This window comes from Pelobates fuscus, chromosome 13 (genome assembly GCF_036172605.1).
Source record: "Pelobates fuscus isolate aPelFus1 chromosome 13, aPelFus1.pri, whole genome shotgun sequence".
Taxonomy (NCBI): Eukaryota; Metazoa; Chordata; class Amphibia; order Anura; family Pelobatidae; genus Pelobates; species Pelobates fuscus.
In genome coordinates, this window is record NC_086329.1 from 88,511,162 (window position 1) to 88,537,479 (window position 26,318).

Genomic DNA, 26,318 nt, shown 5'->3' on the forward strand with positions numbered 1-26,318 from the left:
AACCAAAATATTGTATAGAATTACCAGTAGCTGTTGGTGAATGACAATTCTGCATTGGCAAGTAAAAATTCTCCCCTGGTGACTGTAACAGGGACCCTTCAGGCTTATAGTAGCCAGTACCTTTTGAAGGAGCACTCCACACCACTAAAGTACTTCAGCTTCCTTGCGGGGTTTACAAAGTCTGTAGACAAGAGATGTAAAAGCTGTCATTAAATATAGCCCCAATTTAAAAAAGCATAATTGAATGCATACATGTTTTCATTGCGGGTATATGTACTAAATAGTGATTTTTATTTTGTTTGGATACGGGCAGTGGGGTATCCCTTTAAGGAATGGTTGGTAGCGTGGGATTTTAACCCATGTTTTACAGGTATAAGGCATTGTTTGAATGTATTAGATATTAATTTATAACCCCAGTGGGTATTCCAGACATGTTACAATAAAGTATCTAGTCAATTTCAGGGCTCTTCTAGTGATTTGGGATGGTTTGATTGTTGTGTATTTTTTTTAATTCCTAATCAGCCATGTTCCTTGCCGCCACTTGTGTTTCCCAACTGGTGTTCCGCAAGAACACAAATGGGGTTCTGACAAAATTTCTAAAAACAAAATGGCCGTGGGCGGCGAGGGAGCAGTGGGCAGTGATTTCCCTGCTCAGCTTCCTCGCGCGCACAGCAGTGATGCCGGAGCTGATATCTCACGTCACTCCAGCATCACTAAGAGGAGCACGAGGGAGCTGAGCATGGATATTACTTCTCCCTAGCAGCCCCACTGGACCACAGGAACTGCACGCTAACTGCTTGGCAGTCCCACTGGACACCAGGGACCGCACGCTTAGCCCAGCAGCCCCACTGGACCACAGGGACATAGAGACTCCATGCCAGCACTCCCAAAGGTAGGGATGCTGGATGGAGTAAAAAAAATAATACATTGTATGTGTGTCTGTTAGGGAGTTTGTATGTGTTTGTCAGTGAGAGTGTATATTTGTTTGTGTGTCTGTCAAAGAGTGTGCGTGTATCAGTGTGTCAAGGTTTGTTTATGTGTCACTGTGTCTGTATTTGCCAGTGTATATCAGTGTGTTTTTATGTGCCTGTGTGTGTGTATCTGAGTGTCAGTGTGTATATATGACACTGTGTGTATATGTGTCAATGTGTGTATTGGAGTGTATGTTTGTGCCAGTGTGTGTGTCAGGGCTCGACAAATCCCAGGTCGCCATGGCGACCAGGAAATTTGTCCTGGCACCTGGAATTTGTGAGCCTGTTTAGCCCCCGAGGTGACCAGCTGCCTTAGAGCAGAGACGGGCTGAGGGAGGCGGCCGGCCGGCTCATTGAGACGTAAGGGAGGGAGATCGGCTCGTGGAGAGCTGTGAGTGGGAGGCAGGCAACTGACAGAGTGAGTGGGGCGGCCGACTCATTTATTGCTGAGGGAGGGGGGCAGCCAGCCCATGGAGAGCAAAGGGGGGCGGATGGCTGATGGATGGGGGCGGACGGATGACTAAATGCCGCTGCGAGGGAGCTGTAATCTCCCTGCTCTGCTCCCTCGCGCGGCTTGTATTGATCCTGGGAGCCAGGTTAGGATGTCACTCCAGCCCCCAACTCATTAAACAGTGCGCGAGAGGGAGCTGAGAAGGCAGATGACAGCAGCCCCACTGGACCCCAGGGAAAGCCTATCCACTCCAGCTCTCCAGAAGTAAGGAGCCTAATGACGCTGCGGCTGGCCCCACCTTCATGGCTGAGATTATCAATCTTGAAGATCTCAGCCAATCCAATGCTTCCCCATAGAAAAGCATTGGAAGACTATTGCGCATGCACGGCAAAATGCCACTGCGCGCTATTTAACTTCTCATAAAGGTGCCTTAAATCAATACATCTCTATAGGGAACATTAACGTAGGTGTTGCACATTGTGAAGCACTGACCCAGGAAGCACCTCTAGAGGCAGTCTGAGTGACTGTCGCTAGAGGTGTTACCAGGCAGCAATGTAAACACTGCCTTTTGTCTTAAAAGTCAGTGTTTACATTGAAAGCGTTCAGGAACGAGATATGGACTGCAGAAAACCTGCATTAAGCTGTAGTGGTTCTGGTGACAATAGTGTCCCTCTAAGAATTGTATTTTTGGCATTGCTTTCTCTGGCTCTTAAATTCCAAGCAAATTTGTCAAACCCTGGTGTATGTTACTGTGTGTGTATTTGTGAGTCAAGATGTGTGTATGTGTCACAGTGTGCATCTGAGTGTGTGCCAGTGTGTGTATCTGTGTGTCAGATATATATATACACAGATACACACACCTTGACACGCCGATTTGGGGTTTCCACGATGTTGATACACTGTGTCAAAGAGTTGCACAGGAATAATTTATTGGGTACCTCTGGTCTAGTAGGAGCCTGTAGATTTAGTTTTGCTGGTAATGCTGTATCTCAGGTGTGAGAGGGGTACTAGGTTGTGCTGCTTACTGACTTCCTGCTATTGTGAACCCTCCCGTGTGTACTAATCAACATTCTTCCACTAATTTCATATTATGAATTTAATATTCGATGGTTGTATCTACCTAACCTAACACCGTTTGCAGACAGGTGCTATCGGTGCTCTACTGCTACACTATACTCACGCTGTACACTTATTTAGCATACAGAGAGATGTGACAACACTTATCTACTCTCAATTACCCTGCCTGTCCTCACAGTAACGCCATAGAAATACAGATCACCACTGCACTCACAATAACTCCCACTCTTGGACACCCTAACTGCACTCACATTAACCCTGTCAGTCTATAGAGGTAAGATACTACATTAACCATATAGAGATATTAAACCCTAATGCACACTGTACCTTTTCATATGGCTGTCCTCTCCAGTTTCAGCCTATCTGTTGTTAATACATGGACATGTCATCTTCAACAGTTTGTGTAGTGTTTAGTATCCAGTCTATTAATACATTGAATACATCTTTTTCCTAGGCACTGGCGTTTATTACTGCATTGTTGAGTTTCTAACGTGTTAACACCTTTCACTGCAGAAGCAGGTTTGCGGCCCGTCCATTAACTCTGCTTTGTGGGGGTTATAGGGTCAGGGTTTATTTTCCAGTCTCATGTGTGAGCGTCCTATCACATAACTGTATAAGTGCATTAAAGCAAGCACAGCTAAAATGAACCCACCGGTGGTGAGTTAAATGGGGGGCACTAGATTACACGTAACACTGCAAATTGCATCCAGTGAACTCTATATAGGTATACAGAGGAAGCATTCTGAAGCCAATTTGGGGGGTAGCATGAACAGGATAATCATGTTACTAGTTAAACAGCTACATTGTAAGGTTGTACAGCGCTGTAGAAACTGTTGGTGCTATATTCATGCTTGTAATAGAATAGAGGCTATTGTGTAGGATTGAGGATGCTAGTATGTATTTGTGTGTGAATTAAGGTGCTGGTAGTGTATTTGTGTACTATATATCATTTCTGTGGGTAGTGTGTGTATGATCAGGTGAGAGTAGGCGGTAGAGAGTACCCCCATTCCTGCCGCAGGGTAATCTGTGTGTATGAGGGCCTGTGTCCACATTAGAGGACCCGCTCTAATAAACACTACTTGCAGATGTCTGCTAAGTGTGAAATGAGGGAGAGGTGAAAGTTTGGCATGAGGCCAGAGCCTTGGGGGTGTTTGGAGGGGGGGTTAAGATGCATGTGTTTCCACCCTCAAATGACTTATAGAAAAAAAAAATATTAAAAGCTGATTCCATGTCCAGAGGTTTTAAACCAGCTACAACTGGATTTTTTTTAACCCCCCCTTATCCTCCCTATGAATCATGGGTAAAAGTATGCATCTTCCCCCTCAGCCCCCCTTTTTCTCGTTTTTTTTTTTTTTTGTCTTTTGTTTAATCTCAGTGTAAGGTTATGATTGGTTGAGTGGCAGTGTGGTGCCCACTCTCAGGGCAGAGATCCCGCAGGGTTTTAGAGAGAGGGTGGGAGGTAGGTGTCATGTTGTCTGTGCCGCCCACCCGGCAGAATCTTTACATCTTAGAGAAAAAAAACACAACTCACCTCTCCCTCTTTTTACTCCCCCCTTCCTTCTCTCTCTCTCTCCTCTTCCTCCCTTTCTTTCTTCCTTCCTTTTTTTTTTTTTATTTTTTTTTTCGTTCCTCTAATATTTCCCGTTTTCTCCCCCCTCTTCCCCCCAGACAGCAGGATTTCTGTAAGTATGCTATGGAATGTTTCTGTTTGCCTGTGCCAGTTATAGTTGTACCAAATGCCACGCGTGAAACAATGTAGCTATTTCATGTATATATTGTGTGTGTGTATAAATATATATAATGCGTGTATATTATAAATCTAATATGGGAAGTTGAATTTGGCTGTGGGGATTTTTTTAAAAAAATTTTTAGGGCAGCCGGACAGGGGAATGCAGTGCTGTGGCAGGCCGCACACAAGAAGACAGCTTATTTAGGGCAAAGAAATTCTTTTGTTGTTAGGGATTAGAGATCAGATTTGAGGTAATTGCTCCCCCTCCTTCTCCTGCCCCCATTCTTCCTCCTCCTCTTCTGTGAATGAGGCCAGCCAGCTGTAGATGGAGAGATGCTTGGCGCCCCCACTGCCTGTATAAGCGTGTGTAGTAGTGTGAGGCCTGGCTGGGCCCTCAGTCTGCCTGCTTGCTTGCCTCACTATATATACTTGTATATACCAGGGGGCCTGCGTCATTTCAGACCTGACGGAAGGGTCTGTGGGGGGAGGGGACCTCTTCCTTCTCCCCTCCCCTCAGTTGTGAAGGGAAGGGGGGGAATACTTGGGCTGTCTGGCCCAGGGAAGAGAAGTCATGAAATGGCAGGTAAATGAAGCAGGGGCACTCTGTGTTGTTGGTGGGGGCGGGGGGCTGCATTTGTAGTGATTTGTAGGTAATTTTTGTTTTCATGATACAATACGTTCAGTATGGGTTTTTTGTCTGTCACGTGTGCATTGTGAGGTCTGTGGGCTCCTTTTTTGCAGCTATGCATTAATTGTGTTAATGCGTGTTTTCTGGTTTGTGTGTGGATGGATTGACCAGTGTGCCTTTTGTGAAGTGTGTGTGTGTGTGTGTGTGTGTGTGTGTGTGTGTATCATGTGGACGTGTATAGGTACATACAGTGTTAACGTTGCATATATTAGAATTTCTTGTTACATGTGTGTCTGTGTTACGGGCTGTGTGTGATCTGGAGTGTCTTTGACAGACAAACTGGTGTATGTTTGTGTTTCTTGTGTGTTTCTGCTTAATCTGTTGTGTGTATCCTTCCTATTACATCTCCATAGTTGGTGCACAGCTGTGGATTGTGCTCTGGCCCAAAACAGCGCAGGAATTTTGCCTCTGTGGATTTGAGTGTTCTGTTTAACAATCTGACTTGGGGTGCATTCAACGCTCCCCCCTCCCCAGCTGCTTTTCATCTGTAGTATATCCACTTAGTTTGACCTGGGATCGTTTAGGGACGAGGTTGAAGCGGAGCGGTAGAGATATGTGAGACTCTGAAGCCGTTAAATGAAACACTAAGGCAATTTTTAGAAGAGGTGTATTAACAGCAGTCTCCCAGCAGAGGTGGTAGAGGGTAAGAGAGACTGAACCCAATCTGACTTGTCTACCTTTTATTATTTTTAAAATTTTTGCCATATCCTCACCTACACCCTCCGTATATAGCAGCTGTTGTATGGTTCAGCAATTCTTTTCATGTAATGCCAACAATAATGGCTGGCACCGGCCCTGATCTGACTCGAGGGTGTTAGTGTGCGTCACCCTGCCTAGAGAATGCAGATATTTTTTTAACTCCTTTTTTGCCACTGAAGCCATAAACACACCATGCAGCAGTCATGGCGTTACAGCAATTTCACACCATCACTTGGATCAATATCCTAGTAAAGAAATGTTTGTACGCAATGTGTGCCTTCCCTGGGGTGTTCTCATGTAGCCAGTATGCTTCATTAATGCCGCTAATACATTGCATATTTGCGTAGCCCGGCCTGGCTAATGAGAATGCTCTCCTTTTTTTTATTTCTTTTTTCTCTCTGTAAATGGCGAAGACGCTGCTAATTATCCATGCTGCTGCCCAGACTCTGCCCTGCCCACGTCATGCATCTTCATGCAAAACACAAATGGAGACAGGTGCATAGCAATCTGCACTCTGCCATCTTTAAATCCGGCATAATTACAGAGCCCACTATCGGCATGGAATATTAATCTTTGTACACAGAGCTGTGTAGATTTTAAGACCTCACATTTTATTATAATTGATTGAAATGCAAATTACAGGATGGCAGCTACCCACTCTGTGAGCTTTTTTCACTAACCCGTTCCTTTGTGAGGAATATGGATCCATTAATGATGCTGTTTGCAATTGAGTCTTAATGGTTAGCAGCATTGTATAATGACCTCAGTCACGATGAGGATATACTACAGTTTGCGTTCATAGCTTTAAGGCATGGTTTCTTGTCTAAAGGTTTACTAGCAGTTTACATAGGGTGGAAATTCCCCTGTGCCATCAAAAGCAGAACTGGACTGTATTCTGGGAACCCATCTCCTAATATCTAAACATAGCACTGCCTGTCCTAATAATTTGTAATATGATTGCCCTACATCATATACAGACCTAGCTCTGTCTGAGCCTGTCCTGATAATGTGCAGTCAGATCCCCTACATTAGATAAAAAACCAAGCATTGTCTGAGCCTGCCCTGATAATGTACAGTCAGATCCCCTACATTCGATATAAACCCGGCATTGTCTGAGCTTGCCCTGATAATGTACGGTCAGATCCCCTACATTAGATATAAACCCAGCATTGTCTGAGCCTGCCCTGATAATGTACAGTCAGATCCCCTACATTCGATATAAACCCGGCATTGTCTGAGCCTGTCCTGATAATGTACAGTCAGATCCCCTACATTCGATATAAACCCGGCATTGTCTGAGCTTGCCCTGATAATGTACGGTCAGATCCCCTACATTAGATATAAACCCAGCATTGTCTGAGCCTGCCCTGATAATGTACAGTCAGATCCCCTACATTCGATATAAACCCGGCATTGTCTGAGCCTGCCCTGATAATGTACAGTCAGATCCCCTTCATTAGATATAAACCCAGCATTGTCTGAGCCTGTCCTGATAATGTGCAGTCAGATCCCCTACATTCGATATAAACCCAGTAGTACTTTCTGAGCTGTCCTCATAATGTGCAGTCAGATCCCCTACATTCGATATAAACCTGGCATTGTCTGAGCCTGCCCTGATAATGTACAGTCAGGTCCCCTACATTAGATATAAACCCAGCATTGTCTGAGCCTGCCCTGATAATGTACAGTCAGGTCCCCTACATTAGATATAAACCCAGCATTGTCTGAGCCTGTCCTGATAATGTACAGTCAGATCCCTTACATTCGATATAAACCCAGCAGTATCAGAGCCTGTCTTGATTATTTGCAGTCAGGTCCCATGTATTCGATATAAATTAAATGCTGTCTGAGCCTGTCCTGATAATGTGCAGTCATATTCCCTACATTTGCTATAAACCCAGCATTGACTGAGCCTGTCCTGTTAATGTGCAGTCAGGTCCCATGCATTAGATATAAATTAAATGCTATCTGTGCCTGTCCTGTTAATGTGAGTCTCCCTGGTTTTAGTACAAACCCAGCTTTGGGTATTTCCTCATTTTTTTCAGCTGTTTTATTGAGTAGTTCAATTTAGAGATCTAAACACCCATGCTCTCTGAATCTAAGACTTCTTTGTGTGACTTCCAGATTCATAATTTATCGCTGAATGAATATGATTAGAAGTTAACTTCTTTAACCCCTTAAGGACACATGACATGTGTGATATGTCATGATTCCCTTTTATTCCAGAAGTTTGGTCCTTAAGGGGTTAAAGGGACGCTCCAATTACCTAAAATGCTATAATGTAACTGACGAAACATCGGCAGACAATGAAGCCAAGTGCGTGGATTTCCATGCCATCCCCACCCTCAAAGAGACAGAGTTTAGCTAGCTGGGAAACATAAATTTTTAAACTACTTGTAAATTTCACAAAAACCCTTGTTGAGAAGGTAGTTGAAGGAAGTATCTCTTGCACATAAAAGATTGTACAGAAACATAAGGACAGCTAGTTTCTAATTCAGAAAATTGATGATTGCGGATTCTATTCACTTGCTAGAAGTGCTCTTCATTCACGAAAAGCATCCAACAGGTCAGCATGTTTGAGTGTACATACTGCTGTAGTAACCTTCCAATCTTTATGGGTGTTTAGAGCACGTTTTATGCTGTATGTAAGTCCCTGCTGCGAGGCAGAGTTTTAAAGGATTCCACATTGGGTTTTAAATAAATCTTTGGGAAGTCCAGGATTGGCTCAGAGGTCTATGTCTATGGCTTCTTCCTGCTTTCTCCAAAATCTGGACCAGATACTGGTCTTTCAAAGGTTAGTATCTTTATTTTGCAGTATTTGGGGAAAAAAGTTGAATGTGCTTCATCTCCATCCTACTGTCATTTGAGTTGTGTAAATAAAATATTCTACATCATAGTTGTGTTTATAGAACACCTCTGTCATGTCCCAACCTGAATTGATCTGTCTGAATGTATCTCTGGATTTGTGTGACTATGATAACGATCCTGGTCTTTCATTGGTTTGCAGGATGGACAGAGTAACAGAAGACACCTTGCGCCTCAACCTCCTGAAGAGGGGTTTGGAGCAGCCCGATGACCGAGAAGATGTTCTGGCCAAGCAATTAAAAATGGAAGGCCACGAAGCCATGGAAAGGCTGAAGATGCTAGCTTTGTTGAAGAGGAAGGACTTTCCTGGTCTTGAGCTTTCACATGAACATCCGTCCAAACAGGATGGACTTAAAATGTATGAAGAGAAGATGAATGGAAGCTTGCGGACTCATGGAGACAGTCGAGCTGTAGGTAGACATGGAAAGGAGAACATCAATGAAGAGCCAGTTGACATGAGCTCCAGGCGGAGGTGAGACACAGTTTGGTTTGGAATTTTTGGAAAAGACTCTTAAGTTCAGGCCATGGGATTTTGGTTGTCGTTTTTTTGTGTACATGTAGTCTTCTTACACTGTAAAACCTTATTATGTTACATGTATTGTTATTTTTCTTATAAAATATTCAGGGATAACATTCTGCAGCTCTTTACATATTTACGATAAGGTAGGGGACCTTCTCAAACAAACTTACAATGTAGCAAAGGTGAGGTAGAAAAATACAATGTGAATAAAGGGATGCGTTTGAGGGATGAGGGACAGTCTGATAGGACGAGGTAGGACATTCCATAGGAGTTGTGCTGCAGTTAAATCTCTGTAGGGAAGCTTTAGTAGTGAAATCAAGAAGGGGTGTATTTATGAATTGGAGAGGGAATGTGAAGAAGGGTGTAATTATTGGGGACTTTATATTTAGTTGAATTGAATCTGAATGGTACATGGAGTCAATGAGTAAGATAGGAGAGGGGCATTGGGTAAGGAGGCTAAGCCTGGCTCTAGCATTCATTGCTGATTGCACTGAGACAATGTGGGCATCGGGGAGGCTGATAAGAACTAAGTTGACATAGTCAAGATGGAAATACGTGAATGAACAAGTGGCTTTATTGCATCCTGCATTAAAAAGGTGAATGTTTGCGCTTATTGTGTTAGGTGAAAATGGCAGGATTTTCAAAAGAATGGATCTGAGAAGTAAACGTTAGACTGGAGCCAAAAAAAACCACACAAAATAAAAGGTAAACTATAGTGCTAGGAAAGCAAAGTTGACTTAGCTCTGATGGCTTTCCTCAGGCTCTGAGTTTTACTGGACTTATCCCTGCAATGTAAACATGACGGGGGTAAATGGACAGGACCACTGCACCCAGACCATTTCATTGAGATGAAGTGAGCTGGGTGCCTATAGTGGTTATTAATACTGAATCTGTATCATTCAGTTTATTAAGATTCCTACAGTGATTTAATTTTACTCTTCAGTCAGTGTAATAGTTTGATTTTTAAACCTTTTGAGGACTGTTATATCGATGTAAAGTTAAGGTCGGTGACAAAGCATGCTTAACTAATCCCCTTACCTCTTGCTCAAAGGGCTTCTGCAACCAATCAACTTACACTAAGCTAGTCTAGTAGACAGCCACTAGAGGTGGAGTTAACCCTGCAATGTAATTATTGCAGTTTATAAAAAAACTGCAATAACTACAGTTGCAGGGTTAAGAGTAGTGGGAGTTGGCACCCAGACCACTCCAATGGGCAGAAGTGGTCTGGGTGCCTGCAGTGTCCCTTTAAGCATGCGTGGGATAGGCATAAGGCTATTCTAACTATAAGATAAGGTATTTAGAAAATTGGGCAGACTAGATGGGCCGAATGGTTCTTATCTCCCGTCACATTCAATGTTTCTATGTCACACCTAGCATCATAACCTGTGTCTCTTGTTTGAGTTATCGTGCTGGGATCTCCCCTGCCTGACACTATACAGTTGTTTTAAAACCATAGCAAAAAATAAAATTCTTCTGATTGCTTGTGCAGCAGAAATTCCTTTCTTTAAACAAATTAAACTGATACTGGGAGTTGAATTATAAATCTCATTAATCTACGTGTCCAAGGGACTAAAGCGGTAGCCCAATCGTGTCCATGTTCTGACACAAGATTATTTTAGATTGGGGCCCCTCCCTAGAGTCCTGGACATTGACTGGCGTATTCCCTAAATTTTAAACATTAAATCTTAACGGAAAAACTGGGGCAAAAGAACTGATCTGGAAAAATTCTCCATCTCGAACTACAGTCACCCCTGTCTGCTTCAGTTTTCCAATCAGTTTGGAGCTTAGTCGCCCTCAAACACCCCCCCTCCCCCCCCACCCCACCCCTCCATAGTCTCTCTCTCTGTCTCTCTCCTCCCTGAGTAGTGTATATGTCTATGTGTAATATGTTTGAGGACTGTGTGTGTGATTATAATACATTAATAAGCTCCGGAACCGTGAGGGAGTACCTACTGTGGACTCCACCAGCACGAGGTTAACAGCGCATGCTCTCTGCCCTGACCTTCCCAGGTGCCCCTATAGCAGAAAAAAATAAAATAAAAAATAAAACTGTCTGCCCAGTGCACGGAACTAGACGTCCCAGGCATCAGACGGAAATAATTCACCATCATCCCTGCAATAACCTCTTAAGGACCAAACTTCTGGAATAAAAGGGAATCGTGACATGTCACACATGTCATGTGTCCTTAAGGGGTTAAAGGCAATCTGTAGTGGCTATGGTGCCAGGAGTGTCCTGGCACCATCTCTAAGTACAGTGGTTGTCTCCCCTGAGACAAGCATGGATGATATAGACTTCACTCAATGACTGAGAACGCACAGCTGACCCTCTCAACCAATGAAAGCAACCCTGCTTCGTTCACCCAAGCTTATTGGAGAATCCAGAAACTGGCATGACTGGAGCCCAGAGGGACCCAGGTAAGTTTCCAAACGGTTATCAAAGGGCTCTTCACCATTCGAACTGGCTGTCATATGGTTCCTAGTAGTATTCCTTTAACACCCACCGGGCCAAGGGTTTTTGGGAATGCTCACTGCAGAAGTTGTATATCCAGAAACTTCAAGGGATGACACTCATTTTATTTTTATTTATTTTAAGCATTATAATTCATCTTCCATATAGTGCATTACAAAATAATCTACAACCAGGGCTTTAAAATATGTTTTATTTTTATATTCAAAATGTTTGTAGTGTCTTGCTGCAAGGTGCCCACTTGCCACAGCAGCACAGGACTGGGCCGTGGTGATGAGATTTTTTTTTGTTTCTTAACCTCCCATGAATAGTCTCCGTTTTCTGCAGTGGATCGGCTGTTTCTCTGTGCTCTGGCATCCAAAGTCACTTTCCCAGCTCCCTCACCAACTCGTGTGTCATTCTTGCAGAAAGCAGTGGGAGGAAGTGACATGACCTCACATCCTCCTGGCACTTTGCTTTAGTACAGCATTCGGGTGTAAAGGAACCAGGGAAAACTGTTTATTATCTCGTCCAGCTCCCCCCGTGCCACCAATGTCACATCTCATAAACAGCAGGTGGAAGTGTGAATGGGTTTTGCTATGGGTGCGAAGAAATGTTTGCGCTGGCAAGGCTGTATATATAAATCTGTGTCTCCATCAATGGAGGGCTCAAAATGCCATATATCACAGTAGTAGACAAGCCACTGCAAATATTCTGTTTTAATATGTCCTCAGGGAATGTAAGGGCAGCAGCCCTGCCCCTAAAGGACTCCCGTGGTGTCCAACAATTCCTAGCTTGTGGATATAAGCCAGGAGTTGCAAGATACCTTGTACAGCATCTTGTGGACTTCACACCTGCAATATGAAGAACATTATAGGGCATCTAGACTACGTCTCCATGAAGTGGTCTGGGTGCAATGCCCCCGTCAGTCCTACAATCTAAAAACGTTACAACATACGGCAGTGTTTTGATTGCAGGGCTAAGCACACCTCTGCTCTGGTGGCTGTCTTCCTGACAGCTACTAGATTGTGTTTCCATGGCAACAACAGAGTTTGACTAGGTTATGTGACGTTCAGGGTCCATCTTCAAATGCTGATCTCGGGAATGCATTGAATTCAATGCTTCCCTACAAGAAGCATTTCATTCTGTGAGCGCAGTGTTCGTCACACATGCGCTTCTCGTCACCAATGCTTCTCTATGACCAGCATTGGATTTGGACAAGACGCCAGAGAATCGACACATGTGCAAATCCTAATAAAGTGCAAGGCGCTTCTTAATTAAAGTGCTTGATCAAAGAGTGCAAAATTCTAATTAGCAGCAAAGAACCCACATCAAAAATATATCTTATTCAAAGACACAATTAAAGTGACTAAACTAAGACACTGGTAATCAAAGTGAATAACAACCTGTTATTAAATACCTTAAATCAAGTGTATACACTAGTACATATTACATTACACTTCTATACAATAATTCCATAAATCTTCATGTCCTAAAAAATAAGCGTAGTGCAATCTGAAAAGCCCCCCCCCCCTTCTCTCCCCCAATAAAAAATATTAAAAAAACTCACATCGAGTGCGACAAAATAGTTCCGTACTGGCAAGGAATACACACAATGATAACACAATTCTCAGACGACCCCCCCCCTGAGCCCAGCCGAAATGCTACTCCACCACACTAAGGTCCCCCGCTCCTCATACAAGAAAGCAATGACAGTACGTATCCTTAACACAGCTAAAGCGATCATACCACAACACTGGAAAACACCAGTGACACCATCTCTGGAGACGTGGTTCACACAGATGGAGGAACTGAGGTCGCAGGAAGACCTCTATCATTCCGCCAAAGACACACATCAAACCTACCTCAACACCTGGACACACTGGCTGCTGACAACGGCTAAACCAGACTTTAGAGAACGCCTACGATACTAGACAAGGACGCTACGAAACAGTAACCCACTGAAACCCGTACCATAGACAGACTACTGACAACCCAACAAGTTACCCCCCCGATCCCCGCAGGGATCACGACCAATGAAGCAAGGACGCACCAAAAATAGAGGGCCAGCAGATAGACCAACCTGACCTAATCTTAGACATGGGTACCGCACTAATAAACGCCCAAGCTACAAGAGGTCCACCAATAGGTAAAGGGATAGCACTGAATATACAAGAACACACCCATTAGACGACTGGGGGACCCCTAGCAGAGACCACAAGAGACTAAATAAGCTGATATCCCTAACCACGACCAGTCCCCCCACCATATAGGAAACGAACGGTTCGATATGATGTCTAGAACGGACCTGCGAGTCCAAATATAAGGGGGGCCTGCGAGCCCACATGATGTTTACCCATGTTACGGCCGCTAACTCTGCCACCGGCCAACATAAGGCACAGTACTTACTTGCTACTATATTGAATCTGAAACTGGTGACCTGCGAGTCCCTCCCTGTTTTTCTATAAGATGAACGAAAAATGCAAATAAAAACATATTTACAAAAAAAAAAACCTCACATCCACCAAAGCCTGTTCCCTAATCTTTGGGTTCCTACTTTGTCTCAGAATATCTTTTGACTGTTGGAGTGAAATTCAAACACAGTAACTCTGAGTATTTCATAAAGATTTTATGAAATCCTTATGGGGGTGGAGTGACAGTGCCCCTTTAACTACAACTATCTGCTATACAGCCAGTAGTACCATACACTGCTGTATTAAAAAAAACATGAGAATCCTCAGAGGACTCAACTGAAGTCACTCATGCCAATGTATAGTGGGCGCATGCAATGTTTGAGCTCTGCTTTACAAATGTGTTTGTTTGTCAATGTAAGAGTTTGTCAGCATATGTATTAATAAAAAATATCCAGGTGCCTTAGTAGCCACTTGGTACTGCATGGGAGCAACATTAGTTATTGATGCTGTCCTTGCTGGATAATTTAACATACTTCTTATTTTTTTTTTTTAATCACTTGGTAACCTCTCTCTTGTGTAAATTTCTGTTTTTGCATGTTGAAGCCCATTGTACCTTCTGGCTGAGACATGCATTGTGGATGAACATTGCATAACAGTGACAAACTCTGCACATGATCACGGTTGCTGGGTGTGACGTTATAACTTGTGTTGTATTGTGAGGTCATTATGACATCATAATTGAACTTGTCGTCCTCGGCTTCTAAATCACATAGCTTAAACAATTTTTCTGTGAGCTGATAGTTTTTATGTGTTTTGTCCCATCGACTATGTTTTAATTTTTCTCGTTATGTTCAGTTTCTTAACTGATGGCTGACTTTGCACGATCATGGTTTGTGACCCCTGAACATGAATCTAGTGCTACTCTTTTTATATGTTGTATCAATATCTCTCCCATGTTCTCCCCAACCTCCTGATCACATATTGGTAGGAGATAAGCTGCAGAAGCCTGCTCATTGTCCCTTAAAGTGGACTTTAAAATAGGTTGGCTCATGTAAGAGATCGAAAGGTCCTCTTGGAAGGGAATGTTTGCACGATAGAGACATGAGTTATTGAACATGTCTTCTCAATGCATGTTATCTGTAGGTTACGTTGGGTAAAGTTTGGATAAATAATCTCAGTTCTTGGTTACGTTATGATGCATTGGAAAGCTGTAAACCCAAATTGAATAATGAGCCCTTGTCTCCTATCTCCTTTACTTTTTGACTTCCATAGTGATCAAGACCGAGGAGGACTAACACCTTCCCCAGACATTATTGTTCTCTCTGACAATGAGGCATCTAGCCCTAGATCTGTCTCCCGTTTAGAAGATCGAATCAAGGTGGCAAACATGGAGATGTTCAAGGTAAGACCTCTTAAGTGGGGGAGTTCTATAAGCCATGTACTAGAAGCATTCTCACATTCTTTTCTGATTCCAGCTCTGTGCTGTAGTCTCCCATAAACACGCTTTAGTCTTCAGTATGTAGAACGTTTTCATGTCAATCTATTCAGTTTCGGTTTACATGGTTATAGACAATGTAAGACATCAAGGTCAATAGTTAGAGATGGGACTTACAATAACTACCTATAAATCTGGTAAACATTTCTACAAGTGCACCCCCCCCCCCCCCATCTGTATTATTTTCACCCCCCCCCCCAACATGGCTGACTTGATCCTCCCATCCTGCTTTTCTCCAGGGAAAGAATTTGGAAGAACGGCAGCAGTTTATTAAGCAGCTGAGAGATGAGCTGAGACTGGAGGAAGCCAGGCTAGTCCTGCTGAAAAAACTACGCCAGAGCCAGCTGCAGAAAGAAAACGTTCTTCAGAAGGTGAGTTTTTTTGCAAATGAAATGCATACTCCGTGTTTTGAGACATAAACATAGCACTATTTTCTATGGTTTTACACTCCCTGGAGCATGTCTGTATGTAATGACTTAAGAAGTGGAACAGACTTGGAACAACTGGTCCACACCCCAGTGAGCATCCTTCTCCTTTTGCTTTCATTTACTCATCCCAATATGCATCCTGCGTCCTCTGCTTGACTCCCACCCCACACGAGTGCTCTTCATTTTTCCACTTTCCCTTCTCACCCAACCCATTACACATCCATCTTCTACTGCCTGCCATTCTAAGATGCGCTTCCATTTCCTGGTGCCAGTCATTCCTCTAAAGTGCATCTATTTCGCACTGTCTGTTGCTGCCTCATGCAACTCTCTCTGTGCTCATCATCCCAGGCCCGGTGTGTCTCCTGCTGCCCGTCACTCCATCACAGAACCTCCATCTCTTGCTGCCTGGAACTCTCCCAATGTGCCTGCATGTCCTGCTTCTATTGCTCCACAATGCATATCTCTCTCCAACTGCCCAATGCATTCTGCTTCTGTACTTGTTGCAATATAGAGTGTAATTACCAACCATCTTTTACAGAATCCAGTGGTACAGAATGCAGCTACCATTGTACAGCCATCTCCAGCCCACGTGGGACAGCCTGGCTTGTCAAAGGTCCCATCCCGACCAGGAGCACAGGGCTTGGAAGCTCAGAATTTAAGGAATATGCAGGTGAGGAGTGCCTGTTGGGCTGTGTAGGTTATTTGGAAATGAGAGGTGTCTTTGGGTCAGGTATGGTGGAGATTAATAAATACAAGATCTGAAATAGTTTGAACATCATTTCTCTGTACATGGGTATCATAGAAGAACTTTATAATAATAGCATGTACGGTGGACCAGGGCAGCTGTGGAAGGATACCAAACATGAACTAATTTGTTGGAAACATTGCTTCCTGTAGCAGTCACATTGATGTTACTAAACTCAACACGACAGGCTATTCTACTAACAACTTTTTGTCTTTGGCGATTGCTTGGCTTTTAGTGCATTTTATATATCTACCAGCACAAATTATGGCTCAAATAGCAGAGTCAAACTCTCCTCCTCTCTCTCATGCCTTGTGTTATCCATGCAATGTTTGGCTTCTTGTTCAATGTGATTTTGGATAGTGAACCTCAACCAACGAAGTAAAGTCTTACTTTTAACATTTATTTATGTTTTAATTGCTGCTCTTACTGACTTTCCTTTCTGTTTTTTTGTAGAGTCATAGTGTAATCAGGACATCATCCAGTGCTCCGCTACCACACATGTTGATGTCCCAGCGAGTTATTGCCCCCAACCCTACCCAGCTTCAAGGCCAGTGTGTGCCGCCTAAAACTAGTCTTATCCGCAACAACAACCCAAGCATGAACCAAGCCATCAACTACCCCCAGGTAATACCCCCCAACTAACTACCCCCATGTGACTATTTCCTAGTAAATTCCAACTATTCGTCCACTACCCTAAGGTTACTAAATTGCACCTGTAGCAAACTCAACCCTTTAACAGAGTTTGCCATGAGCTTTTGGAGGGGGCTGCTTGCCCGCCTCCTGCCCTGTGATTATGGTCCCTTGGAGATTTGGCCCTTCAAGTGCAACATTTGGGCTTACTGTATTTTATTATACTGCCACTGGCTCTTTAAGCAGCATATGGAATTCTATTGGACTGTGTATGTCCCTTTCAGACTATGGCCCTCTCATCAGCCCAGGCTAAGCTTAAACTCCATGGCGATTTGACTGTGTTTGTGGCATCTGAGCGCTGTTCGGATATATTGAGCGCTCAGATCCAAGCCATCTGGGGATGGGTTGAATGTGGGGGTTCTGTTCAGTATGATAGGAGTTATGTCTTTTTGTGTCTTTTGCTAACATGTGCTCAATGGAGTTTGCCTTTATCCCTGGATATAATTGGATTACATCTCCATTGTCTCCAGGATAGAGGACTCTTGTGAAACTGGTTTAGGCCGGAAAGCCATGCTGGCAGTGGGTTTTTAACTTTTAACTTTTGCTAACTTTTGAACCCCTGGTAATTTTGTAATATTTTGTATATGTAATATGTGAATGTGATGTATAGTTTTAAAGTTATAGTATATTTGTAAAAACTTTTTCTCTGCCTGTGATAATTAAATTTCCCATTGTGTAAGATAATTGTATCACAGGCAGAGGGAAGGACTTTACTGTGGGTTGTAACTGTTATTTTATTGGTTATTTTATACCTCCCTGTGGGCGGTCCTGTATGTGCAAGACCGTAATAAAAACCAGGCTGGGTGTACCAGCACAGTCAGTTCTACTTTACCCTCAATTCGGAGTGCCGTCTCTTATTGGGGGAATCTGCTACAAAGGATTGCTATGCTTGTCATATTCCCTTGGTAACTCACTGCTAAGTTCTTGTAAGCGCTGGTTCCTGGTTTGCTCTCTGGAGGAGTCCACGGTGGTTATGGTATCTGCTGCAGTGCTTGGAGGCTTCAGGAAGCCCTAGGAGCATCCTTCAACGGAGGTACCCAGTTGGGGTGCCAGGTGATCCGTTACAGCACCATTAAAAACTTTTACCATATATTAGCTTCCCAAAGGCACTATTTTACCCCACCAGCTATATATGTATTTATCACGTGAATGCCAGAACCTAAAACATTCCTCACTCACATAAATTGGCCACTTCTTAAAGAAAGAAAGAAAGAAAGAAAGACAAAGCAGTTGGTAAATAAATAAAACGGCAATAATAAAAATAAAACCCATATTCTTATGAACTCAACATTGAGGCATTTATGTGCTGGTATTCACTTGTCTTTTCTTTAATTCATTAACTGTAGCATGATTTACCTAATGCTAGAATATCTCTCTGAAAGTGGTCTGCCACGTCATGCCCTCATTGCTTCCACTTCCACTCCTTTCTAAAGTTTTAGCATTTTTTAAAAAAAAATTGTTAATTATTATTAATGTTTTTTTTTTTTTTTTTTTTGTTTTTTTTTTTATAAACAGTCTAGCTCTTCAGGCCCCTGCCAGCGCACTTCCTCCTCTGCCATGTACATGAATCTCGGATCCCACATGCAGTCAGGACCTGTAAACCGCGTGTCTTCCCCACTACCCAGTCCAGGCGCAATGACTGATCCAGCCAGCTCGCAGGCGGCTGCCAAGCTGGCCCTTCGTAAGCAGCTGGAGAAAACACTGCTGGAAATTCCTCCTCCTAAGCCACCAGCACCTCTCCTCCACTTCCTGCCCAGTGCTGCCAACAGCGAATTCATCTACATGGTTGGCCTGGAAGAGGTCGTCCAGAGTGTCATAGATAGCCAAGGTCAGTAAACGGTCCTGGCTGGGGGTTTCTGGTGGTTTAGAATGTCAGGACGTCTTGGCAGTTCCGTTAATGATCTGTATAGCAAGGGTTGTTGTATTCATTGGTTATGGCTTAGCAGGGGTGAAACAGACCTTTTGATGGAATATAAAATCAGTCTTTCTAGTTTGCCCATCTAGAAGCAGAAGCATTATTTTTTCTTGATTTTGTTTACTGCTCAGGTCATGTCTCAGTGTTCCCTAGTTCATGTTCTCCTGTATCTACACCAACCTGCTCTTCAGGGTATTGCATTGTGTATTCACTATAGGCAGGGGAGTATTGCTCAGTGTGTGTAGAATCTAGTAGGGGAATATAATGCTTATATTAATGTTAGGATTAGTATGCATTGTCCTTGAGATAAAGCAGGGGTAGGGTGTGAACTGTGCTTAGACTGTAACGGTGAGACAGTGTGCACTGTGCTCAGAGTGTAACGGCGGGGTGGTGTGCGCTGTGCTCAGACTGTAACGGTGGGGTAGGGTGCGCTGTGCTCAGACTGTAACGGTGGGGTAGGGTGCGCTGTGCTCAGACTGTAACGGTGGGGTAGGGTGCGCTGTGCTCAGACTGTAACGGTGGGGTAGGGTGCGCTGTGCTCAGACTGTAACGGTGGGGTAGGGTGCGCTGTGCTCAGACTGTAACGGTGGGGTAGGGTGCGCTGTGCTCAGACTGTAACGGTGGGGTAGGGTGCGCTGTGCTCAGACTGTAACGGTGAGACAGTGTGCGCTGTGCTCAGACTGTAACGGCGGGGTGGTGTGCGCTGTGCTCAGACTGTAACGGCGGGGTGGTGTGCGCTGTGCTCAGACTGTAACGATGGGGTAGTGTGCAAACATATTCTAGTAGGGAGAGCAGCCTGTTGTCCTCCATCAGTTTATTTCTACCAAGTGATTAGCTAAGGCATTGCAGTCTGTTCTTTATCTGTATTTACTTCTCAGGGAAAGGCTGCTCCTCTCTTCTGCACATGGACCCGTTTACCTGCGCTCAGTGCCGTACAGATTTCACTCCACACTGGAAACAGGAGAAGAGCGGCAAGATACTTTGTGAGCAGTGCATGACGTCCAATCAGAAGAAAGCACTGAAGGCCGAGCACACTAACCGGCTTAAAAATGCCTTTGTGAAAGCCTTGCAGCAGGAGCAGGTGAGTCTGGATTTGATATCCTCACGGTGTGAAACATCAGGGTGCAGGCGGGAGCAAAAATATACTGAAGTGCCCAGATACTTAAAATATCACTGTAAAATCCCCTATACTTTGTGATCGTGTATTTTACTGATTTCTTTATTTTACCAGTTACAGGCATACCTAGTAAGCATTATATATTAACTACTCCCATGTAAAAATAAATATAAAGAGACAGAGAAATGGGGTGTAGGGGAAAACCCAACATCTCAAACTCTGACGTAGGTTACTAAGGGGTATATAGGGGCATAACCGCAGGAATAAATATAGAACAAAGGAAAGAGATGAGCTAGAAGACCACCATACATACAAGTTTGAGGTGGGAGACTGCTCATTCAATGGTATATACCCCTACAGTAGATGTACTTTCATAGAGAGGGGGAGGGGGGAAAAAGACAGAAACCACAAATAAAGGGGAGAAAAGACAGAGGGGGAGAGGACGTGGGTATGTGTACCTTTAATAGAACAGAGAATATATAAATGGTAAAAAGATCTAGCTGGCCCTATATCCAACACAATTGAAAAATAGTCACAGAGAATTATAAATAACAAATGGAGTGTTGGTCTTAGCAGATAAATCCTACCAGAAATCAGGTCTTGGCAAATGGGTCCTGCCAGAGATCTGGTATAAGGGCAAAGGGGTATATTGGATCCAATATACAATATACAATTGTGTTGGATCTAGTCAGTATTTGTGAGTTAGTACATCACCAGTTTGTACTTTGTGTAAGGGATATCTCCCCCCTGGCCAGGTATAGGGCCAGCTAGATCTTTTTACCATTTATATATTCTCTGTTCTATTAAAGGTACACATACCCACGTCCTCTCCCCCTCTGTCTTTTCTCCCCTTTATTTGTTGTTTCTGTCTTTTTCCCCCCTCCTCCTCTCTTTTTTCCCCCTCCCCCTCTCATCTACTGTAGGGATATATACCATTGAATGAGCAGTCTCCCACCTCGTACTTGTATGTATGGTGGTCTTCTAGCTCATCTCTTTCCTTTGTTCTACTCCCATGTAAAATAAATCTATTGCGGTCACTGTAGTTCATACCCTGTACAGGAGGGATGATGTATTTATTAGGCATTAGAGTATCCCCATTCCATACATTTCTCACAAACTCTCTAGTGCACATAGAAAAGTAAAATGTTAATTGGGAAAAAAATATTACTAATTAAAACTAGTAAAAATCTCTGTGTGTGTGTGTGAGGTAGCTTTTGCACTCCTACCTCCAGCCAATGGTACCGGGTGCCCAGCCACACTGCAATATAAAAATAAACGGTTGCCGGTGTTCTATCAGTGTGCTATACCCCATCAGATTTCTATACCCTTGTCACTTCCGGGGAGGGGAATCAGCTGGATCCTGTGCTGCACATGCGTGCTAGCACTTCTGCTACTCTTCCACAGCCAGGTCCTGGAAGGCAAGTAAAACTAGTTTTACACTTTAATTATAGTTAGTGCATTCACTAAGCTTAGGCACACGGGACATTTAGGGTTAAGTGAGGGTTCAAATTAGGGTTAGGTAAGTGCTTCTAACCTCTCTCACTCTCTATTCTTACCCTAACCCTTGGGGTAAGGGTAAAAATAGAGTGTGTGAAATCACAATGTAGTGATATTCCCCTAATGTAAAATATCACTAAATGTGAACAAGTTCCTAATCCTAACCCTAATTTGAACCCTAACATTAACCCTAAATGTCCCATAACCTTCCAGGACCTGGCTGTAGAGGCGTAGCAGGAGTGCTAGCACGCATGTGCAGCACAGGATCCAGCTGATTCCCCTCCCCGGAAGTGACGAGGGTATAGAAATCTGACGGGTATAGCACAATAATAGAACACCGGCACTCCTGGATTTCCAACATCAGTCAGGTTTATTGTCAAATTAGTCGTTTCAGTTTAGGACTTTCATTAGGATCAGTCAAACCTGACTGATGTTGGAAATCCAGGAGTGCCGGCAATCGTTTGTTTGTTTTTTGTTTTTTTTATATTTATACACATACACATACACACACACACACAAAACCGTGTAGTAATAGGGTGCAACTTGTGTAATATTTTTTACTTTATGTGACTGTTGCATTATTACGCTGGGGATTAAAGCGTTAACCTGTATTCAGCCTTGTGATGGAATAAAATGCAAGATTTAAAAAGCAGCATAGTATCTGTCTATGCATGAGAGTACTGAAACACTCCATATAAAGTAAATGAGGATGCCTGAATCTGAATGGGGTAGAACAACACCATGTACCTCTATTCAGGTAAGTCATGTATGAATAAAGGAAGACACACATTGGAATTTAATTTCATTAATACATGTTTGACACTTTATTGTGCAGCTTGTACTAATTGAAAAAATAGGTTTGTGTTTATTCAGTAAGCTTCATATAGACCTCAGAGTTACAAAGTATGGGGGAGATAACAAAATTGCCATTCTGGTCCTTCATGAAAGCATTTTGGTTCAAAAGCAGAAACTGGTTGAGAGTTTTAGGTGCACATTTTGGGTTCATTTTATGTCTATAAAAAAATGATCCAGTAAATGGAAGAGTTCAGTATTAAAGGAATTCAGACTTTTATTAACATAGTGGTTTCCCAGCCCCCCTAATAATCAGGGGCACCCGGACAATATAGCCAACAGTTTCCTTTATACCTTACAACATCCCTTCCCTCTAACTAAAGGGGTAACAAAGTTTCATTCAATATGCCACTGTGTGCCATTGCACTGCACATGGCTTGTGGTAACTAGACCGAGTAAATCTGTACCCAACAGGCCCGCACTGATTTGAATCCCACCCACCCCATCTGAAATTAAGGGATAGTGAGTGTGGCGCCGGTCTCATCTGGTTGAAACCAGGACTTGCAATAATGTATTAGTCCCACTTCTACAGAATGGGATCAGGGGCAAACTCTAATAAGTGAGGGTATGAAGAGAACCATGCTGCCAGGCAGTTGCTGATAGTACGAGTGCCACTGAGAGAGTGCCATTCAATAGTGACACCCTGTTACTCCCTATCAATTCTAAATGAGCCCTTTTTGTTCTGCAGTAAAATGGATAATACAGTTCCATCATCAGCATCTTTGCCTTACGAATCAGTAGTATCTGTAGACTATAGATTGTCGTTCGTGTCCAGAGAGGGTTGTGTTAACACGCAGCATTTTAAGTAAATTAATTTGTTGAGAAATGTTTGGCGTACTGTGGTAATTTTTCAATATGTTCTGCAGGAGATAGAGCAAAGATTACAACATCAGGCGTCCATATCTCCTGGCACTCCTCCAGCCATCTCCAACAAGCAGGACACCATGATCAGACATCACACCCTGAGACAGGTATGGGGCCAAACTCAAAGGGCCATCACCAGTGTTGGGGGGTGGGTGGAGGGGGAATCTCATCCCTCACATAATTTGTATTTTTCTGTCACAGGCTACCCAACCACAGAACACAATGCAGAGAGGTATCCCAACTGCCCGCTCCATGTTGTCTAACTTTGCTCAGGCACCGCAGCTTCCTGTCGCTGGGAGCTTGCTTGGCATGCCAGGTGAGGCATTGGACAGTGTTAATTTGTGCGCATGCATACATTTCCTGCTTTGTATTTGTGTATTCATTTTGTTTTTCTTTTGCATCAATAGGCGTGAATATTGCGTATCTCAACGCTGGAATGGGTGGCCACAAAGCCACCAGCCTAGCAGATCGACAACGAGAGTACCTACTAGACATGATTCCCCCGCGCTCCATATCGCAGTCCATCAGTGGACACAAATAGCCCACATGCAGTGGGCTCCCCCTTCTCCCTTGGATTAACAGGCGCTAATCCCATACCAACATCACACATCATGTGGACATTTCAGACACTAGGCGCCATTTCATCTGGCCCTTTCCCCAGAGAAGCTTATTAAAAGAACAGTGTTGTGCTTTTTACCCTGTCTTCGGACTGGCTTTGTTGATATATGTATATTATTATTTTTTTATTATTATTTTGTTTTGAATCTATTGTTTCTGCTGGTGCCACAAGCTAATATTGTTTTGAAAACTCTTACCATTGCTGTGGAGGGGGCCAGGGTTAAACCCTAAAGACTTGTTTGTTACTGTCCTTGCAAAGCTATGGACTTGAACTACAATAGGGTCCCCTTCATTCAAGCAGCTGCCAATCATTTCATGCATTTCACTGACCGTCGAGAGCCCATCTGATTTTTGACACTCCCTGTGAACCCTTCCTTCTGCCTCCAAGGAACACACTGCATTGTTTGCATTTGCCAGATCAAGGACAGTGGATTATTAAAAGGTCATTACAATCTGAATTCTTAGAGGCTGAAAATTCACGATGTATAAACAACTTGGACCCAATAGAGGACAACTATAAGAATTTAGAAGAAGAGATGTTGGCATCATCACAGCACATATTGGAGGCTCTGCCATGCGGAGCATAATTTTCCGTTAAACGGAACAAGGATTTCAGTATTCCTTCACCCTCTTTTGTTCCCTGGGAGCCTTTCTACAGACCCATAAAGGGTTTTCTCACCCACCATCTCTTTTGCTTCTCCAAAGGGCATGCCTAAGCTCCACCGTTAACTGCGTTGTTTCCTGTAGACATGGTGGAATATTGAATAGTTCATATATCCATGAGCTGTATTTGCACTAAATGCACATCCAAGCTTCAGAGTTTGGGATCAGCATAAAACATGAAGCCAGTGACGGTGTATAGAGAAGAGCAGCCCTTCCGTTTTGTTAAGGACTACAACGCTGATTCGAGCTTAAAGAATTTAAGTTACACAGGAGGGAGATGCACTTAAATGAACTGGTCCTCCACTTTGTGAGGCCAAGATCTGCTCTGGGCTCATTCGGTCAGTTAAGCTTGAAGAGACGTATTTATGACTGGTGCTGCCAAGCACCTGGATCAGTTGGTTTAGATGTCATGCACTGTCCAAACTTGTGCCATCTTCTCCTATGTATTCCCTGTGCCTCGGGGACATGCACAGGTTAAACATACCCCGAAAATTTTACTTACAAGATGGACATTGTTTGTCCCAAAAAAAATAGCACTTAACACCTTTCACATTGGGACACTCTGCAGAGTGCTTTTAATGGAAAAAGAGAAATGGTGGACCTCAGATACATCAGTGTTAATATTTTATGGAGGCTAATGGGCCTGAAACTCATTTGTCCTGTTAATTTCCTAGCTGGGGAGACTTTGAGGCACATAATCACCAGCTTGCCCACCCATCCTTGATCCCGGGCCATGATCCATTGCTAGGAATAGTCACTACTGCTTTTATTTTCTTTATTTTTTTTTCCCCGTAAATTCCCCATTAGTCTAAATGGGAAGGGGGTTGTATCCTGTAATTCCAGGCTAGGCGCTGGAGATCCCATGATCCTTCACCACTTAAAGCTGCACTGTAAACCCCCTCAACCCAGTCAAGAGAGATACTGCGAAAGTAGAGACTACTTTTGTCTGTATATTTCTTATGCCTGACGCCGCAAGACACTGGGCAGTTGACCTGTCAACTGAAATTTTCTTTGCATATGTCTGTTTAAAACAATACTACAAACAAATAGCATTTTACTTTATTTCTCTACATTCTTTGTGGGGGCTTTTTTTTGGGGGGGGGGGGGGGGGGGGAGGGTGGAAGTGGCAAGTTAGGACTTTCCTCACAAGTTTTCAAACCATATTTCATCGAGAAAGGAAAAAAAATGCTGATGGAGTCTGGGTTTGAATACAACTAAATATTTAGCTCACAGCCACATTGAAACAAAGTATTTATTTGACCTCTCTGAAGATACTGGTGCTCTCTGTATTGTATGGTGTCCAGTATTTCAGATTAATAAAAACAAAAACAAAAAACTGCTACGACAGTAAAAAAAAAAAAAATCATTGCCAAACCTAGGTAAGTCTATAATTCGTAAAACTGTATCTGTGCTATATGACCGTGCAAAGAAAATGTCTGTTAACAGAGAACCACTTTAAGGCAGATGGTGGACGACTGGATGCTAATTTTATTGGAAATGAACGCCTGCCGAATGATGTCCCAGTGATGGGACTAGGCCTAAAATCTCCAATTCCAAATATCCTCTGCCACATG

At 43.3% G+C, this 26,318-nt stretch overlaps 1 protein-coding gene across 6 annotated transcripts in view; it reads left to right on the forward strand.

Moving 5' to 3' along the window:
• Positions 1-25,365, forward strand: part of GATAD2B (GATA zinc finger domain containing 2B) — a 39,466-nt gene extending 14,101 nt beyond the window's left edge. The window contains exons 1-12 of one of the 6 annotated variants that reach the window (XM_063440038.1): positions 4,134-4,181; positions 4,372-4,479; positions 8,623-8,952; positions 15,133-15,262; positions 15,595-15,726; positions 16,322-16,453; positions 16,982-17,152; positions 18,734-19,046; positions 20,012-20,214; positions 23,466-23,570; positions 23,665-23,779; positions 23,871-25,365. In XM_063440038.1, the coding sequence (XP_063296108.1) occupies positions 8,624-8,952; positions 15,133-15,262; positions 15,595-15,726; positions 16,322-16,453; positions 16,982-17,152; positions 18,734-19,046; positions 20,012-20,214; positions 23,466-23,570; positions 23,665-23,779; positions 23,871-24,004 (1,764 nt within the window). In that variant the 5' untranslated portion in view covers positions 4,134-4,181; positions 4,372-4,479; position 8,623 and the 3' untranslated portion in view covers positions 24,005-25,365. Of the gene's footprint in view, positions 1-3,937; positions 3,959-4,084; positions 4,182-4,371; positions 4,480-4,511; positions 4,812-7,866; positions 8,410-8,622; positions 8,953-15,132; positions 15,263-15,594; positions 15,727-16,321; positions 16,454-16,981; positions 17,153-18,733; positions 19,047-20,011; positions 20,215-23,465; positions 23,571-23,664; positions 23,780-23,870 lie in introns of those variants that run through there. The other 5 variants (XM_063440040.1, XM_063440037.1, XM_063440039.1 and 2 more) reach the window with 5 other exon arrangements.
• Positions 25,366-26,318: the final 953 nt, after the last annotated feature.